This window comes from Beta vulgaris, chromosome 8, assembly GCF_026745355.1.
Source record: "Beta vulgaris subsp. vulgaris cultivar EL10 chromosome 8, EL10.2, whole genome shotgun sequence".
Classification (NCBI taxonomy): Eukaryota; Viridiplantae; Streptophyta; class Magnoliopsida; order Caryophyllales; family Amaranthaceae; genus Beta; species Beta vulgaris.
The window spans coordinates 58017028-58037693 of record NC_079209.1 but is presented as its reverse complement, the minus strand read 5'-3'; the positions used below and the strand labels follow the sequence as shown (position 1 = coordinate 58037693).

The 20666-nt window shown below is 34.7% G+C and overlaps 3 protein-coding genes across 5 annotated transcripts; 2 read left to right on the top strand and 1 right to left on the bottom strand.

The window, feature by feature from the left end:
• The first annotated feature begins 5712 nt into the window (after window positions 1-5712).
• On the top strand, window positions 5713-13782 carry LOC104902166 (VIN3-like protein 1). Of its 3 annotated transcripts, none has more exons than XM_010689862.3 (6): window positions 5713-6105; window positions 7837-7964; window positions 10948-11592; window positions 11788-12098; window positions 12192-13370; window positions 13488-13782. In XM_010689862.3, exons 3-6 carry the CDS (start codon window positions 11135-11137, stop codon window positions 13499-13501), a joined length of 1962 nt encoding a protein of 653 aa, XP_010688164.2. In that variant the 5' UTR covers window positions 5713-6105; window positions 7837-7964; window positions 10948-11134; the 3' UTR covers window positions 13502-13782. The 3 variants fall into 3 exon arrangements, with proteins under 3 accessions (XP_010688164.2, XP_010688163.2, XP_048490375.1); XM_010689861.3 differs by having other exon boundaries at window positions 7834-7964; XM_048634418.1 differs by lacking the exon at window positions 7837-7964.
• A 1840-nt stretch (window positions 13783-15622) lies between these two features.
• LOC104902165 (EG45-like domain containing protein) lies at window positions 15623-16973 on the bottom strand. Its single transcript, XM_010689860.4, has 3 exons — window positions 16848-16973; window positions 16189-16459; window positions 15623-15912 (listed from the first exon to the last, which is right to left on the bottom strand). Exons 1-3 carry the CDS (start codon window positions 16948-16950, stop codon window positions 15906-15908), a joined length of 381 nt encoding a protein of 126 aa, XP_010688162.2. The 5' UTR covers window positions 16951-16973; the 3' UTR covers window positions 15623-15905.
• A 1346-nt stretch (window positions 16974-18319) lies between these two features.
• On the top strand, window positions 18320-19830 carry LOC104902473 (protein RTF1 homolog). Its single transcript, XM_010690260.3, has one exon. The coding sequence runs from the start codon at window positions 18320-18322 to the stop codon at window positions 19799-19801; it is 1482 nt and encodes a 493-aa protein (XP_010688562.2). The 3' UTR covers window positions 19802-19830.
• The last annotated feature ends 836 nt before the right edge of the window (window positions 19831-20666 follow it).

Sequence of the window (20666 nt, the reverse complement as noted above, 5' to 3'; positions counted from 1 at the left end):
ACTCCCAATTCTATTCTTAGATAAGCAGCATCTCATAGTAGTACTTAGAAAACAAAGGCACAAAGCTGCTAAAACAGTTTGAGAATATATGCACAACACTTCATTCCCTATAAAACCAATGCAGAAGAATACACGAAGACCGCAAAAAAACTGCGTGTATGAACTACTTATATACAGGATATGCCGAAGTTTTTATTCCATGCTCCCTTTTATATTATTCTGATCACACATGATGAAATTCATAGAATTATTTCTATATGGATATCATGAAGGATTTGAAAGATTTATAAGTCTATAAATTCTAGTAATTAAAGTATATATTATGTGGATTTCAATTACAAGGTCAACTTAAAGGGAGGGAGAATATGTCTTTATGACTAATTGTGCATGATCATACATTCATACTCATACCATTATCTAATGTTTCAAAACAATAGTAAGGTGCGTGTTTACTATTTTGAAGGTATTTTATTTCTTGCAACCCATAATAATATTACATTTCTTTTTGAAGGGCCATAGTGATATTACATTTTTTTGGGGGGTGTTTGCACCCGGTTCACCCTCCGGATCGAGGTCAAGTTCGGGGTGGTTAGGTTTCATTCCTCTCCCAAGGGTGTTGCGGGGATTCAAACACGGGTTCGTCCTACCAAAGCCAATCCTCATCACCATTGGGCCAACACTTACTTGATAGTGATATTACATATATAATTATATATGAATTAAGCTTTCTTAAATCGACTTCTCTATTAAAATAGTGCTTACTATTCTTTTCATTTTTCAAAGTAACTTTACACGGTTTTTTTTTTTTTTTGAGGGGAAATCATATTATCATTATATTTTACACTGGTATATAATAACACTCTAGTAGTCTTTATGACTTAGATTTGTCGTCAGAAAAATCTGACTGTTTGTTGTTGTTGTTGTTGTTAAAACTTATCAAATTTGAATTGCGATTATGGAGATGATTCGACTTTGAAGAGCTTAGATATTAGCATTTAGCACAACCCTAGGGTTGATAGCAAGATCATGTAGATGTGTCCATAAGTTTGTCAATGCTAAGGAGCTTTATGTCGAGTGCAAATTACTGATGGAGTATTTTGCACGGCCATACAACACTGCTTTCACCGACTTGGATGAGAACACTAAAGATGCTTCGTAACATAACCGAAAGCTAAACAACCTTGATAGAGAGAATCCGAGAATGTATCAGTATTTCATACATTATTAAAAGTAGGGTTATGCTATATGCAGTCCTCAAAGTTGTATATAAGATATAAATACACTACTTAAAATGGAAATAAGTTGTGAATTCATAGAAAAATTTTGCATCAACCGATGTAATAAATGATCAATTAATGCAACTTATTTCCATTTCTAGCTTCGTATATACAGCCCTTAGGGCTGCATATAGCTTTTTCCCTTAAAAGTATTACTATGTCAATAGAGTTTTATTAGTTTCATTTCCATTTTTTTAATTTCCACCTTAATTTTCTTGTAATCTTTATCCATCTCATCCACAATATTCTTTTTTTTTTTGGGGTGAACCCTATCTGGTTTTCTAATTCATTTTGGATCCGACTAATCCGGATTCGAGTCGGGTCAGTCCCTAATTGGGGGAAAGCTCTCCCAACACACATTGTTGCGTTCTCAGGGCTCGAACCCGAGACCTCTGATTAAGTTAGAACAATTCCCTTATCAGTTGATCTAATCATGTGTTCGTGATCCCCAATATTCAGTTTCCACTATTATACTCTATGATTGCATGCAACACTTCAACTGTATATATTTTCTTTGTCACCCCACTTCCTAATACAAGCCCAAAAAAACTTTTGATTTGTTTTTACACCCCACCAAGACCACCACACTCCAAAAAAAAGGGAAATGAAAGAAAATAATACTCCAAAAAAAAGATAAAATTGAGGCTAGTCCCCAGCCTTGGCTGGCCTAGTGTTGTTCCTTTACTGTTGCATGATAAAGAAATTAAAAATTTGCAGCAGTCATACTCAATACTCAATAGGAAGTAGTACTAGTGAGTAATCTAAGTAGGTGCTTCATCTTTGTCAGAGCCTCAACAACCACGCGCTGCTGCATTATGTTAAAACCACGCTCCTCCTGCCTTGCTAGTTGCTTCGACTCCAACGAATATTGATTGAGTGACCCTAATAATTATTGTCAACTCTCTTATTATTGATTTTTTATTAGTTAAGAATATATTAAAACATTATTTTTACATCACTTATACCCTCATTTATACATATCAATATTATAAATAGGATTAACGACCTTAAGAATTATTCAAACATTTTCCGATTCAAACCACCCAACCTTCGCACTTTCACTTTTTTTTTCATTTTCGGTCCAACTTTGTATGTATCTACTATACAAAGTTACCATATTTTATAGATCAATTTTTTTTTTTTTGAATTGTACTAGTGGAAAATAGTATTAGTTTTATATTTAACGTATTAGATTTTGATAAACAAACAATAGTTCAGAATTCAATGAGCAAGAAATGAGTATTAAAGTCTTACTTCATGGCCAACTTTATATTTTATGGGTAACTTTTGTAAGATTGTACTTATCGAAGTTATTGTCCCTCGTACTTGATTTCGCTAAGATTTTTATGTACTCTCTATTAGTGGTTATCAAATTCGTAGCAACAAAAAAAGTACACATAGGTATATGATGTAGGTTTGAAAATTGGTTATCAAATTTTGTACAATATATTTTAAAAAATTATAAGATTTTTTGTAAATTTATATAGTTTGTGTGATTTTTTTGTTGTACAATTTGATTTTCAATTTCCTTTTACATGCTTCTTTAACTAATACTCCCTACGTAACAAAATAAATGTTACACTTTAAAAATTGCACTATTCACCTACTATATTTGACCTTAGCTTGTATTTTTTTAGTTTTTTGATAAAATCAACTGTTAGTATATGATATGTTATTCGATTCATATGATTCAAGAAGCAGTATTTCTATAATCAACTGTTACTATATGGTAAAATCAAACGATTGTGAATAATAAAATGGGTTGTTTCAATCCTATGTGGTTTAGAAAGTAGTATTTCTAATTTTGTTTAAGTAAAAAATCATATATATATATATATATATATATATATATATATATATATATATATATATATATATATATATATATATATAGGTTTAAGTTCATATGAGAACCACCCTTATGGTGAGAACCACTTATTTTTTCCTCATTTTTACGAAGATTTTGATCATTTCATGATATTTTTTCTCATTTTTTGTTTCACTTATTTTATGGTTTTGCTCACTTAACAATTTTATGCTCATTTTACGTTTTGCTCATTTTACTTTTTTCTCATTGAACTTTTTTATGCTCATTTTACGTTTTTCTTCTTTTACATTTTTGTTCATTTTACGTTTTTGATAACTTAATATTTTCTCCTCATTTTATGTTTATGCTCATTTGTTAATTTTTTTTTTGCTCATTTTAGGAACTTTTTGCTCATTTTAAGTGGCTCTCACGGTTCTCACCATAAGAGGGTTCTCATTAGAACCCAACCATATATATATATATATATAAATAAATAACCAACCAGGTTTGCAGGTTAGACTCCTTAGAGATAAAGGAAAATAGGGAACGGTTAGGAAATCCCATAACCTTGAAGTTATGAGGCCATACATTTACAATTAGGCCAAGCCTTACTTGGTTATATTATTTTGTGATAATTTTAGCATTATAAATTTAAAGAAAAAACTATGAAGATAATATAATGTCAGTTCATTATACTTCTCTATTTTGAACAAAAATGCAATACTTTTCTTTCTATATGTAAAATTGCAAAATAAATGCTACATTTCTACTTTAATTTGAATGATTTATTTGTTTATTTATTTGGACCCCCTTTTGGGAAGCGGTGGTAAGATGAATATCCTCTACGTTGTCCTCGCACAGGGCCGCTCACCCAGAGGCCCAATAGGACCCAAACCCCCCTCCCCCAATAATATTGAAATTTATTTTGCTTCAATCAAGATTTGAACTTCAGTCTCATGTAAGAGATAGTAAGTCGTACCATTGAACACAAGGGTCCTTGGTATTTGAATGACTTATTGATATATGCAGTTCTTAGAGTTGCATATAAGCATTAAATAAATTCCTAAAATAATATTAGTGTAAAAGTTTATGACATAATCACGCTTTAATCGGTATAATTAATGCTTTATTGTTTAATTTTTTCATTTTTTAACTTCTTATATTATTTTTCTTATTTAACGATTTTCTTTATACTTCTCTTGATCATATGTGTTTCTTTTTTTGTCTTCTTTTATCAATATTCGACTCATATAACTCCTTTGAAAATTATAAATCCCTAAACTGCATTTGTTATAGAGTTAAAAGTATAATGTTAAGCCTCTTTTGTATTAAACTCAACCAATAAATTACATCAACTTATCCCTCAAATAAATTTACTAAAACCCTAAATTTGTACACTAAATTGAGAACCAATTAAATCCTAAATTTTTAACTATAATGAAGCGAGATGCATAATCACATTTAGACCTCTATAATAGGCTATATATCCCTTTCATTCAATAAACTAATATTTCATTCGTCTTTCTAATGACTCCTTATGTCTTTTAGGCACAAAAAAATAGGAGCAAGAGTAGTTTGTGGTGATCCTTTTTATCTCATAAAACGTGCATATAAAACTTATATAGTGGTAGTATTTGTTCTTGTAGTGAGGAAAGATATGTGTACACAAAACTTATGATGATAATGTGATTGGAATATCCCAAGATGAAATAAATAGGAAAGATTTTGAGATATATAGCGAGAGCATCCTACTTCACATAGCACATGAACGCACACCTACTTTTGTAATAATATAAATACAATAATAGACATAGAAATGAACTCTTTAAAAACCCTAAAAGGTTATTGTTTTATATCGGAGTCACATAGAGAACATTTTATGCAAGGATCAACTGGTGCTAACAAATTGTGTAGTTAAAAATGATAAGAGAAAATCAAACGACATGAGATAATAAAGATTAAGCAAGTAAGAACACGCAAAAGATTAGCATGGAAACCCGATATCCATGTGAAAAACTCTAAAATCTATCAATATTCTGAATTATGAGATAATGATACGTACAAGTGAATTCTCTTTCTCAAGGTTCACCAACCTCTCCAATGTGAGAATTTCACACCACATAACTTAACTCTCAAACACCCTAAAATACATAAAAGACTATCAACCTATCACAAAATCACAAAACCGCACGGAATGACATACAAACCACCTAATTTTCCCTACAACACAAACATACGTTCCTTATACAACAACACAAAACTCCGAAAAACCAGACTTTTTCTTAATGCGATTCTTCATGCCCAAATCTCATCTCCACTAAACTCAGCCACCAAATTACTACCTCCGATCTTTATTAGTTTTTCCGTATTTTTTTCGGAATGTCCCTTATTAGTTTACCTATTTCTTTTATTTCTATTTTTGGAATGAGACCACTAACTTTCCATCACACATACATTCAACTTTAACATAAAATAATAGTTTATTTTTCTTTATATGTCTCACAACATTATTTCTCCTAAAATTTTGTGTAAAAAAACGAATAAACTAATAAAGACAGGAGGAGATATATTACTAAAATTTTGTTCCATGGGACCTCATGGTCCTCATGTAGTCATGTGAAGTGTGAACCATCAAGAAAGAAGAAAAAGAACAAAATTGAAGAAGAAGAAGAAAGAAAGTGTTGTTTGAGTATGTACGACCTTGTACATCTCACGCGCCTCTCTCATCAACCTTCCATGGTAGAGAAGAAAGAATGAAACTTTCCAATTTCTAAGTTAAGAGAGAGAAAGAGAAAAGAGTCCAGCCTAGGTGGGCATTAACCAACTACTAACAAACAGGGGAGACTTTTCATTTTTCATCCAATTTACGCAACCAAAATTGAAAATACTACTCTTCTTCTCTTCCTATACCACCAAAATAAAACTCCCCTATTTTTTTTTCCATATAATTCTTTCTAAGGTTTTTATTCTCCCTCCAAAAACCCTAGATTTACCCCTTTAATTCACCTTCATCAAACCCAGGTACCTTTTCTTCTCTTAAAATTCACCCTTTTATTCCAGTTAATTTTTTTTAACTCAAATTACATATATTGTGTCAGATCCGTTTTTATGTTGCATTCATGAATCTGGGTTTTTTTTTGTGCTTTGTTATGTGTTTTTTCTTTTTGCAAGCTTCAATTTTTAATGGCATTTTTTTGAATTTAATTGGGTTTGGTTTATTTTTTATTTATTTGTTGGTTTAAATTTTATTATTATTTGGACAATGTACTGTTACATGTGAATCTGGGCATGCTTATTTTGGTTTACTAGGCGTTTGTCTTGATGTTTGAAACTTCTGATTGATATTATGAAGAGAATGGTTGATGCATGTGTATGTGATATGAGAATTTGGTGTTTTCTTGTACTTTAAGAATTATGATTGTATGTGAGATTGTGTCCAAATTGAATTATGGTAGTATATTGTTCAAGTGTGTGTGAGTGTGTCTTGATTCCAGGAGTCATGTGTTCCTGAATTTGAGCAATAAAAATTGAAACTTTAGCTATATGTATATCTTGCAAGAAAGATTGAAACTTTAGCTATATGTATATCTTGCAAGAAAGATTGAAACTTTAGCTATATGTATATCTTGCAAGAAAGATTGAAACTTTAGCTATATGTATATCTTGCAAGAAAGATTGAAACTTTAGCTATATGTATATCTTGCTGCTGTGATTGTGAGAGCCAATATGCTTGAATGCATGAACCAATTAGGAGTTTAGCATGTTTGTTTGTTTGTTTCTTTGGTTTGTGCGGAAGCGTACCCGGATGAAGTCTATCTTGTTTCTACGGGGGTGATAGGTGCATTTAATGGACTGCTTTTGCATACTATGGTTCAATTTGATCTCTTTTTAGCATGATCAATTGGTGCTTTAAGCAGAATTACCTAATTGCTTATTTCACCCTCGAACTACAGTGTGGATCGTGCGATTTGGTATTTGTGGACAGTGGGGCGGTTTTTGTACTAGATTAAGTAAATTAGGAAGCAAATTACGTATCGATTTCACGTACCAAAAGTTTACATGTCCCAGGGAACATTGTTTTGAATCGAAGGGTTAAATTTTACTACTTTCTAATAAATTTTTATGGGATTCTAAACTCTTTTGTAATGAGCAAATTTTGTTAACCCTGCTTTTAGATTCTGTGGAAGCCTAGAGATTGAAAGTAAGAGGATAAATCTTTTCTCCCTCTCTATAATTTTATTTTGATGGAAAAGCGAAAGTAACGGAAGACTTCCTTGAGCTATATTATGTGCATTTCATATATTGTGCCTTTTACTCCCTTTCGAACTTCTATTTTGAAATGCAAAATTCTGTTTTATTTTTTTTGCTCAAGTCTGATTTATTGCTTGTTTCTTACAAGTGTCTGATAAATATGTTGGATGACAGCACATATGTTTTAACCTTGTCGATTTTTTGCGGCAACTTTTAGCCTATTGTATCTAATCAATGTTTCATGTTTGTTCTGGAATGATCATAGATGCCTTTCTTCCCATAAATAGATTGTGGGATAAAGACTTTTTGATGGCAAAAAAAGAAAAACAGAACTCATCATCTTTGTCCGTTGCAGTGGGGTTGTACTATATGCAGGCTGTCTTGATGTAGTAGTTCCTTCTTTCTAATATTTCTAGAATCACTCCCGTTGTAGTTTTCTTAGTTTCGGGTGTTGTCCTTGTTTTGGCACCACCTTAACACAATTTTCATGTCTTGTAGTAGAGGAGGAAAAAGGAGGAATGACTATGGAAGAATATCTAAGCGATTCATTGTTAGATGGATGGATATCTGTTGGAGTTGAAAACTGGCTGTTTAGAGCATGAGTTTGGAAGATCAAATCCCTACAATAGGTATGGTGCTATACTGGTTTCTTTCTTGGAGTCGCTTTTCCTGGTACTTTGTTATTTCTATGATTTATGATACGAAATATCCTTGGTTGATAGGAGAGAATGGAGTCATTGACGGACTTTGTAATCATAGTCTAGGATATGAATGCTTCTACAGGAATACAACAATGAATGAAAGCCTTTCTTCTTTCTTTTTTTTCTGGGTGGGGGGAGGGGTTTGAAGGTGAGTTGACTACAAAGGGAAATGAGACGTTATTAGTTACCACTTACTCCTGGCTTATTTATTGAGAGAGACTCACTATAATTGCCAAGATCCAAGGCCTTTTTCTTTTCATATCAAGGCTACCAATTTTAGTTCACCATGAAAATAAAGTTCAGGTTAGGTACATAAGTACATTAAGCTCAGATAAGTTTAGGGAGTTTATAAGTGAAAACTGAAAAATATGAAGCTTATCTCTCAGGGTTGACATCGTAAATCTCTTATGCTCAGGTCTTAGTGTCTTCTTGCTGGTCTTATATGTATTTCCCTCCTCTTCCATTCTGTTTCTTGTTACCTTTCTATCTTCTGGTCAATTTATTGGGTAGGTTGTCATTTTACTGATGGACAGTTTCCTGATACTGAAAACTTACATAAAACTCCTTGGGGTATCTACTCATCTCTTCCCTTCTTTTACTACACAACATTACTTTACATATTCCCGCTAGCTGTCAGCGATTGCAATTTGTTATGGAAGTTCTTCTCAGCAATTCTGGCTAGCTTTTGGGCTATTCATTTTGTAACATGCCATTAGAAATGCCGGGTTACCTCTAGCTGGACATTTGTCCCATTGTTTATCTATAGGATGTCTTGATCCACTTCCTTTTGGGGCTCATACGTCCAAAAGCAGTTGAAAGATTGATGTGCGACTTGATTATGAGTGTTAGGTGTTCAGATTGTCCTCTCGCATATCTGAGACTCAATTATTGCTATGTTTGGAACTTTTGTTGATGATTTCTAATTGCAATTATAGCATGCTACTGAATCCCCCCCCCTTTCCCTTATGGTAGAAGCATGCTACTGAAGACCATCCATGTAAAGCACCAGGGGAACCAACTCACTACTTGTTGCTTGATTTTTGTCTTAGATTGCTCGCTGTGATTTTGTATTGTATGCATTATAGCAATGCTTGTGTGAGTTCTCCTTCTTATTGATTAAAAGCTCTTTGCCTGTGACATTTGTAAGAAGGGAAGTTTCTGCTTACCCAGCATCGGCCATATCTTTTATCTTCTCGTCTGGGAGCATTGTGTATGTTCCATGTTATAGAGTCAGAGATATAATAATTGTACTAAATTTTTTTCTACTCCATGTTCGAGAATTCTGATAAAGTCGTAGGTCTTCACGTGCTATTGTCTCTAGGATTACACATTTTATAAAATACCTAACTAATTTGGTAATGCAACTCCTCCCGAGATTTTTGCATTGGACAATATCATAGCCACCCTTTCTAAGAAAAGTGTTCAAAACTTATTATGGTTCTTTGGCGCACAAAGTTGTGCATGCATGCAATTAATAGTGATTTATTTCTAACGAGAAAAGTGGATGAGACTATGCTCCAACCTCGTGGTTGGAGGCGCGGTAGGTCTACCTTTGAGCTCCCAATTGATTCATTTCGATGAAGTTAAAATATAATCACCAACAATATAATTTATCATTACAAATATCTTTCATATATCTCCAGTTGATACACCAAATCATCTAGTTTTAGTAACATTTCCTTTTGATATAGTAACCCCCTTTCTTCACGGGATTCTTCTCCCCTTCTTTCCTTGCTTTCTCGCTATTTATTTTTTTAATTTATTAGTCTACTTTTATCCCTTGTCATTTAGTGGCATAATTTTTTGCAAGTTTCGCTAAATGTGCTAATAAGCTTGATTGTTGTAATGTATACTGTATATTTTCTAAATATCATGAAAAAGGATTTTTACTGTATTTTCAAAAAAAAGAATTCAGGATTAAACATCAAATCGTCAAATAGAGTAATAAGACACAGCCTCGTTTCTTCCGCCCCTTCTATGCTTTTAAGAACATCCATTATCTTGTGCCTTCTTTTGGTTCTTGTTACCGTCATTTCTCTTCATTGACAGCGGACCTTTCTCAGGTACACTAGAATTTATTTTCCACCTTGCTGAATTTCTGTTTTCTTTCTTCCCTGCGAAACCCCCCACCTTGTGGCGTCCATTCGTTTTTTTGTTTGTTTTGTAGCTAGATCTATTCCTCCTCCCCTTTGATATGAGGTTGAGTTACCATAAACAGATTTGGAATGAGTTAATTACACAAGCTGAAAATCTATCTTTCTTGAGCAGATCAGATCTGGTAGAATGGCAAAAGGCTGTGTGCTATTGTTGCTAAAATCTTATGATTATATGAAACTCAGACTGAGATTCACATGATCGTGTTGGTCACGTTCATGATAATTTTTCGTTTGTCTTTGAGTTTAGAATTTTGTGGATACTGCTTGAGTCTGAGATTATTTGGCGAAATTGTTCTTCATTCATTATTGATATGTGATGGTGTGATCCTCTGCTTGTTTGAATTTTAAATGCCTTTTTTGAGGGACTCCTAGACTTCCTAAGTGTTACAATGCTAGATAACTCTGTTTTGTAGTGGATCTTTTTCAGGCAAACTTTCTTGATTATTCTTTATATCTTTCCCTGCTCTCTGTTCTTTGTTTGTTTTGTCTCTGTATCTTGTCAGGAATTTGTTGAGATCTAGGAGTGATTTTACTATGTAGTGTCGTATTAAGATCTGTGAAATAAATTTCTGTTTTTTGTGAAAACAGGTATGCTTGCTCAGGTATAAAGTACAAGTGTCATAGAGGAATGAGGATGGCATATTTGCATATCTTACTTGTCTATTTATGTAGAAGAAATTTGCATTTTGGATGTTCATTTGTACTTGTTGCTACTACTCAAGTTTGATTGGCTTCATTCACTTTATTGGCTTTAGGTATTCAAAAATCTTTATTAGTGTGCAAAGGACCTCGGAGAAAAATGGAAATCCCAGTTATACTTTGAGATGGTTAGAACTTTTCTGGAGAATTCCTGAAATCTGTTCCAAACTCCAAAGAGAGCGATCAAGACTTTTTTTTTTTTGACAAAGAAAATAAAAATTAGAATCCTCTCTGTAAGGCAGTATGATAGAACCGCAGCTGAAAGCATGCAACAAAAATGTGAAGAATCCGGAGAGCAGGAAGACTGCTTCCACTTCGTACAATTCTGCTTCTAGGAAGCAAAGCAGGAAGGGAGAAAATCCTATTCGCATTACTCCGTTAGGAGAGCAATCTTCTGATTTTGGATGTTCTAGTACTTGGATATGTAAAAATTCTGCATGTAGAGCTGTTCTGTCTATAGATGATGCGTTCTGTCGGAGGTGTTCTTGCTGCATCTGTCATCAATTTGATGATAATAAAGACCCTAGTCTTTGGTTGGTTTGTGAATCCGAGTCTGGGCAGGGTGATTCTTGTGGATTATCATGCCATATTGAGTGTGCATTTCAACAAGAAAAGCTGGGAGTTGTGAACCTTGGGCAATACATGCATTTGGATGGGAGTTACTGTTGTTCTTCTTGCGGCAAAGTCTCTGGGATACTTGGGTCAGTACTTCTGTTTTATGTAGTGAGATATTGACCTGAAGTCATGCTTGTTTTGATGGAAGATAAATAATTAAAAAAAATGTTGCATGCCCAACTATTACAAGGCCAGTAGAAAACTATGAGATATATTAATTTTGATATTACTGTGGAGGCTCAGTTGAATTTATATGCTTGAGTTTTACTCACTAATGGCAGGTGTTGGAAAAAGCAATTGGCTATAGCTAAGGATGCTCGACGTGTCGATGTGCTTTGCTATAGAATATTTTTGAGTTACAGACTCCTCGAGGGCACAGCTAAGTTTAAGGACCTCCACGAGATTGTTGCAGAAGCTAAAACAAAGCTGGAGGCAGAGGTGGGTCCTATGAACGGAGACTCTGTCAAGATGGCCAGAGGTATTGTTAGCAGGCTTGCTATTGCTGCAGATGTGCAAAAGCTCTGTTCGCACGCGATTGATAAAGCTAATGAATGGCTCGCCAACGTTTCTAGCATTAGTTCAAATTGCAAAGGTTAGAATACATACAGCCTTTATTGTTCTCCATTTACTTGGTGAGTGTTCTATTATAATAAATTATTAATTTCTTTTGGCATAATGGTGGCAGTGGATGCACTTCCTGCTGCATGCAGGTTTCTATTTGAAGAAGTTACTTCTTGTTCACTTGCTATAGTTTTGATAGATATCCCCACACCAATGACTGATTCTGTCAAAGGCTACAAGCTATGGTACTGCAAAAGTAGACAGGAGATTTTTGCAAGGGAGCCTACATCCGTCTTTCCAAGGGAGAAAAGAAGAATATCTGTAAAGAATCTCAAGCCTTGCACCGAGTACACATTCAGAATAGTTTCCTACACAGAAGCTGGTGATTTAGGTCACTCTGAGGCTAAGTGTTTCACCAAGAGTATGGAGATCGTTAGTAAGAAAACCACCACAGTGGGTTGTAAGAAGGAAGATCCTTGTGTTGAGAGGAGCTCCTCGAATGCAAAGGAGCAACACAATTCAAATTTGGCTGCAATATCTTCTGGATTCAAGGTGCGGGACCTTGGGAAAATCTTGCACCTAGCATGGGCCCAAGAACAGGGTTGCCTTGAAGGTTTCTGCAGTGCTGATGTAGAACAATGCTGTGGAGTAACTAAATGTGAATCTCCAAAAGATCACCAGTCACCTCCACCTGTTTCTCGTGAGCTTGACCTAAATGTAGTTTCAGTTCCTGATTTAAATGAAGACCTTACCCCACCCTTAGAGTCTTCAAGGGATGAAGACAACGGATGCACGCTAGAGCGTGCTACTGGGCCTGATGATGATGCTGCTTCCCATGGTGTTGAGAAGAATGGGCTTGGGCTAGCCAGGTCAAATGGTAGTGGGCCAAGTGATGAGTCTCAAGCTTGGGCTCTCATCCGAAATGGAGATGTGCCTGCTGTTGATTCCTTGGCAGAGACCCGTCGGAAGAGGTCTTCAAGTGCGAATGAAGAGACACATGACTGTGACAGTACTCTGATAAATGGATCGCCATTTCGGATTTCGGGCGGGCCTGGTTCTCTAGACGGTAACTTTGAGTATTGTGTGAAGGTCATCCGGTGGTTGGAGTGTGAGGGCTATCTAAAACAGGAATTTAGATTGAAATTATTGACTTGGTTTAGCTTAAGGTCTACTGAACAAGAGCGTCGGGTAGTCAGCACTTTCATTCAAACTCTGATGGACGATCCAAAGAGCTTAGCAGGACAGCTAGTTGATTCCTTTGGAGATCTCATATCCAGCAAGAGGCCCAGGACTAGTTTCACTAGTAAGTTTATATGTCTATAGTTATTCTTTGATTGAGAAATTTTATGTCTTCTTTCAAACAATTATATTCCTCTTCTTATTCTGAAGTTTTGGACTAATTTTGTCATGCTAATTACAGGCATTCCTTCCTAAATAAATCTTAACTAAGGACGGCACACATATCTTGGATACAATTCAGATGTTTAGGACACAATTTTTAGGAGGCAGTACCTGATTTTCCGCCAGAAAGGGATTCCATCAGTGGTTAACTGCACATTTTAGAAGGTATTTGTTAGATTTTCATTGACCACATTTGTAGAAAGATTCACATTGAGACAATCATTGTTGCCTTCTCGCATTGAAGGAAGGATATATGCTTCAATGAATATTTAAATTCTAGTTCAATTTACTAATTAATTAGTTTGTTTTCTCAAGGATCAGATCAGTTTTCTTCTTTTGCTGGGCTTTTGCAAGATTCAGTTTTTAATTATGCCAATTCTCACATATTTGGACTCATTCAATCAAATACTGTATCTGTTGACAAGAGTTAGCATAAACATAATACTTGTTCTGTTTTAACTCATTTGTTTAGTCACCAATTATTGACATGTAGATGTTTGGGTCATAGAACAGAGCCAACTGCAATAAGAATGTATGTCAGCAAAGTTCTATTGGTTGGTTGGTCTGAGCCCTGTCTTGCTGTTTTCAAGCATGCCGTCATTCTTTTATGTAGATATGGACCACGGCACATAAACCGTAAGTACTATATATATATATTTTTTTTTTTCTTTCTTGTACATTTTATTTGCTCGAGCAAAAACTTTCCTCTTTTAGGAACTAATCAAAATAGTAGAAAAGGGCGAATCCTGTGTACACTTAGAGAGTGTTTTATTTAGGAGGAAACGTTTTCCCGTGAAATGATTAAAGGGCTGCTTTTTGATCTGTTAAGGATGAAATATAGATTTCAAAAGGATGGAATTTTTTTCCTTTTTAAAGAAAGGAATGCCATATTTTCCTCTCTATTGCTTACCTTGCCTTTCTTCTCTTCCTCTCCATTTTTATTTTATCTTCTCTCCAACTTTTTTTGTATGGATCCGAAGCACTGTAAACTACTAAAAATTTGTGTTTTGTTTCGGAAAATAATTTTCATGCCAAATCATTGTTCATTGAAAATGCTTTCCATCCAACCAAATGAGCTTAGTATTTAGGTTGTCTAGGATGGTTAAGGAAGATTTAGAGTGAGCCACCATTTTTGTTCCTTAGGTTTTAGGTTTTGAGGAAGAAATCTCTTTGCACTCTGTTTGCAAGATTATAGTGAATTTGGGATTTCGTATTTCGACTTATGTTGGGATTGTTGTGAAAACATTCAATGAAATTATGACAGTGACCAAGTTTGATATTGAGAAGTTCGATCAATGCTATTTGGAGAAGGCGTTATTGGAAAAAATAGCTTCTTCATGTCTCCATCTCTGGATAATTCTACATGTTTAGGTGGTTTCTTTTTCTGTCAAATTTTAGATTCTCCATGGCTACATCTGCAGAAAGGTTTTGGATTCGACAAGTTGCTGTCTTTCATGCATCTGATAAAATTGAAACGATATAGAAGCGATCATTGTTGCGCTATCTTACTGAATAGAGGAAGCTTTGGTGGCTATACTTTCTTTTTTGTTCATATGGTGCTGTTTTTTTTTTGTTTGGTTGGGCATATGGAAGTCATGGGAAGTTTTATGTTCCATTGAGAAGAAAAAGTTACTCTCAATAACTGAAACTGTTAAGAAATACTACGTATGACTTATCATATATGCATCAATGTTTACTTCATGCAATTATGAATTTTGACATTTCTCATATATGTATTTTTTTATATAGTGATCCTTTTTTTTTCACAAAACACATGAATTAGCATTAGGTCAACACTAATTTAGTGCGGATCAAGTCTATATAAGTTCTTATGAAAGGACATATATAATCGGAAGGAGTTTGATTATATTTAGCATTTTGCTTGACTATGCATAAACGGTAGAAGCAAGTCTTGGGCGTATAATGCTTATGATACACTCGGGTAACACTCCAATAAATTTTAGAACCTTATAGTTGAAATTTTATAGGTAAGAAGTAAGAATGATATAGTTATGTGAGAATTTCCACTTCAATATATATTTTTGGATTATTTACTTCAATTTTATAGTTTTACTAATGTGAAGCTAAAGATAGTATTGATGAACAATCTATATGGGAGATTGTAGAGGCAAACAAATTAAAGGAAAAAAAATAAAGAGAGAAAATGCTTACATATCTAAGCCATGCCAAATAACTAGTCTTACACACACACTTCCAGGAGAATCAAACTCGATGGGATCGAGAAGAACCTTATAATCACTAAGTCAACCTTGATCTTCTACCCACACTTACACACACATACTATTATATCGTCAATGGTTTTATATAAATTCTGAAACTCTACTTCAAGCATTATTATGCTACTTCATAGTAGTATCTATTGATATAAACCATAAGATTCCTCGCTCCATCTTCAGTCTTTGAACAATAGACTTAATTATGCTCTGGAAAAAGTTCAGACAAAACGAATATAAATCATTAGAACAGAAGTCAATAGCATGCACATGTATAGCAATTCATACTTCAAAAACTTTCATAAAAGTTTAATTTGACAAGTATATTGTATACTCCCTCAGTTTCGTTTTAAATGCAACAAAAGGATATTACTTGTGAGATATAAAATATTCCTTTGTTGCATTTAAAACAAAACGGAGGAAGTAATAGATCAACTCTTTACAAAGTGGACTTTTAATTAGTTGGAAGTGAGAATGTATACTTACGGGTCGTAACGAACACGAATTTTGCCTGCTCTAGTATCAGCAATTTGATTGAAAGCTTGTTGAGAAAGGTTAAGATCACCAGCACAACTAGCACAAAAGTCAGTAACTCTAACAAGCACACTACCTCTTTTGCAAGGGTGAGGAGCCAAGTTAGCTCCTCCTATGCATGTAACCCAGTAATACCTCCCACATGCTCCTCTATTATTCCATAGGGCACCACTCACCCCTGTTATCCATGGCCCGTGGTCTTGGTTCCCATAGCACGCCGAGGCTGCATGCATGTTAACCCTTTATCAATGACTTACGACAAAACATGTTACGACGTTGATGCATAGTAATAGTTGTACTACATAAAATACGTAACAATAATATTCATTATATATGACTCCACATGATGTTCAGAATCATAGGACATAACGTTAATCTTTGACGTATAAAAAATGCTTACACTAGCAAATGGTATAAAAAATAACTACTGACATACTCATCCAAATATATCTATTAAGATGATGATGGAAAATTTTGATAGTGCTCCACAATAGTGTTATAATAAAAGAGATAGGTACAAAATTATTCTGAACCGCTAAATTTGTAGTCAGCTTTAAGATGACCACCACAATATCAACGATTAAATTGAAGCGAGATATAGAATTACTAACGAGTATTATGAGTATGATAAACAGCAAGCCCAACACTAGCATTTGCAACAGTGATGGCAAGGCTAAGCACGAAGGTTGCAAGTAGGAGTGCTTTCATGCCCATTTTGAACTCACTGAATTCTACTGCTTTGTAATTTGGCAATATCTTTCCCTCCATTTATAGGCATAGCAAAGTCTTTTTAGCATATAGTAAGTCAATTTACATGTAATAGGGAGTATAAACAATGCTTAATTGGCCACTAAATTATCACCCTTTTGACGAATTTTACGTCCATTAGTGGTGGAAATATGCTAATGGTATTTGCCAGAAATTCCATTGACTGAGTGAAATAGTTGGTCTTTTGGGTCCTTAATTAATTTCCAACCACCTTCTCTTGTGAAAAAGAAGCACCAAAAGTAATGCAAATATTCTGCAACGTCAGACAACTCGTTTGAAGTTCAATTCGATATATCATCTTATATCGCTACTTGAACAGCTAACCACTACACACCAATCAATAACAGCTACCAACACAGCTAAATACTACTCTCACAACTAAAAGCTACCACCATTATACTATATAAGTAACTTAACCACATGTGTGTTGACATCCCTGAGATTTCTCTTAGCAGTCACACCATACAACGAGTCTATAAGCACCTATTTATCAAATTCACTTGTTCTATACCCTAAAAATCAATTAATATAAGAACACTAACAACCTTCCTTATATCAACCACATATATCCTTTTACAAACACTAGTTATATATTAAAGCAAAAAAGTACAAAACTCTTTCACTTTGTCTTCTGTATGTGATGTAAAAATTTCGTTGAATTCACATCAATGATATTGATATTGATATGAATATGATTAATCAAAGAACATTAGGATGTGGAGAAATTATTACAGGTTCATATCGGATATGAACAATTTTGTTTCGTGTCAATGTTTGGTGGTATATTCAGCAAAAAAGAAAATAGTAGTATACTAATGTTTTTACACATCTTTCTTTATGAGGAAGCTTTGGTATTGGATGGTAATTTTATAGGGATATTAAATATTAGTGATATAAGATAATATATAAATTATGCTAATAATATTTATGTTAGGATATGATTTAGCAAATAATATCTTTCGGATATGTGGTAGTATTATTTAGCGTTTGGATCCTTGAGAAACTCTAAAACAAAATATATAGTTCAGATACAACTTTATCTTTTAAAACTCTAGAACATCCTTACTCATATTATCTAATATGTTATGTAGTATTGTATTTGGTTTAGGACTTAGGAGTGTTTCCTAAATCCATGTCCTATTTTAATTCGGTATATATCTTGATGTGCTATATATATATGTTATGTAATAATACCTAAGCTTTAAGCGCTCTACCTATTTTGTCAAATTTGCAATACGTATATAGCTGAATCCTTGTAATTTGCATTTAATCAGAGCAGTAGGAGTGATCAAGACTGATAGAGAAGTTGCAGATTATGGCGGACTTGGAAAATTTGCTACTAGAGGCAGCTGGAAGAACTGAACTTAAGAGAGAGTTAATCTTATCTGATCGAGCAACAAAGCTTGATGATAACAAGTTACATGAAAGAGTTAAATCAAGGTGTTTAGCTTCCTCTCGTGGGGTACGCACATCTGCACGGTGGGCAGATCGAGCTGCTCATAAGGCCGATGCTTTGAATGAGTTGCGAGCAAAGCGGATGAGGCAACAGGGCATAGATGCAGCTAGAAAAACTTTTCCTTCGGCTGGTCTGAGCAGCTCTAGTGAAAGTGAAGATGGAAGATCAAAGAGGGCTAGGAGAATGGATGATAAGTCCAATATTCCTACATATGAAGACATCAGGGGAATTACAATTAGGAGGTCGAAATTAGCAAAATGGTTAATGGAGCCTTACTTCGAGGACTTGATTGTGGGTTGTTTTGTAAGAGTAGGCATTGGTATGAAGTCTGGAAAAAACATTTATAGGTTATGCATTGTTCGCAATGTGGATGCCTCCGAGCCTGATAGACAATATAAGCTCGAAAACAAGATGACTTACAAGTATTTGAATTGTGTCTGGGGTAGTGAGAGCTCTGCTGCTAGATGGCAGATGGATAGAATTTCTGACGCTCCTCCTCTTGAAGAAGAGTACAAGCAGTGGAAGAAAGAGGTGGAGTGCACGAGTGGAAGGATGGCAACGAAGCAAGAAGTTGCCGAAAAGAAGGAAGAGATTGAGAAAACAAACTCCTTTGTTTACTCAGCAGAAACTGTGAAACATATGTTACAGGAGAAGAAGTCAGTAGCCACAAGAAGGCCTTTGAACATTGCAGCTGAGAAGGAAAAGCTGAAAAGAGAAATGGAAGCAGCCCAATACAGGAACGACGAAGCTCAGGTAGAGAAGATTAAGGCTAGATTAGAGGAACTGGCAGCTGTCCGGCTAGCACAGGATAATAAAAATTCCAAGGCACACAGGTTATCAGAGATGAACAAAAAGAATAGAGTTGAAAACTTCAAAAATGCATATGATCTGAAGCCCGTAAACACTAACCTCAAGTCAGGAGAAGCTGGGTATGATCCTTTTTCTAGGAGGTGGACTAAGTCTACGAATTACTATGCTGCAGCTGCAGCTGCAGGTATTAAGAATAAAGCAAATGGCGAAGTTGCAGAAATTACTGAGATTAAGGGAGGAGAAAAGTCCGTAGTTGATGCCACAGTAGCAGCCTTAGAGGCTGCCGCTGATGCTGGGAAGTTAGTAGACCAAGGAATAATAGAAACTAATCTGCTGCACAATTTCGATCTACCAATCTCATTGAACACATTGCACAAGTTTGGTTGGCCCCAGGGTGTTTTGGCAGGGTTTATGACAAGGAAGCAGAGGATCGAGGCAACAATTGGACTTCAAGTACCCGAGAATGATGGTCGTAGACATGCATTGATTCTGTCAGTGAGCGATTACAAGAGACGAAGAGGGTGGATATGAATTTATGCTATCTCAGTATCTGTTTATAGAATGAAAGCTTGTAGAATGACTATTCAGCATGAAATTCTTTATACTTTTTCCCGTCTCTTATAGAAATGAAATGTGTGTACATATATATATATATATATATATAGATTCTCTTCATCCATATAATAATAGTAACACTTCCTTAAGCTCTTTCCTTAACATCCCAGAGAAGTACGCATGACAATTTCTTTCGGATGATAGTACATAAGGGTGTTTACATATTAATCTAAGTTCGATTTCCACTATTTTAGATGGTTAATCAATTATCATCTATCCTAGGCCATGGATTACTTAAGACATACTACTACAGAAGATGCTTCCTGGCTCAGTAATTTTCTGATGATAATATTTTCCCCTTGGTTCTTGGTGGACATGTATTCTATTTTAGCACTTTAACATCTTAGAGGGTGCTCAATTAGGAGTTCCAATGGTAATTGTTGTTTGTTTGTTTTCTTCGAAGGGTGTATCATGATCTTTAGCTCTTCCTCATCATCGCATGATTTCGCAATGTTAGTGGAGTTTAGTTTGCTAAAATCCAAAGCCATTCTTCTTTTCCATCTTAAACCCTCATTCTCTTTAGGTTTGGATTTGTTGCAGTGTACATTTGCTCAACATAAATGGTTAGATTAGATGATCCTTTGTTAACTGACTTACTATATTGTCCTTAGGACATTCTGAACTGGGGGGTCTGGGAGCTTTGCCCAATGGTTTCATGAGGAGGAAGATAAAATTACGTAAACCAATTTTTTATAAATCATTAATAATTTCTTGTATAACATTTATCATTTATTAAAACAACATTAAGAATTGTGTATACAACATCTGTCATATACTACCT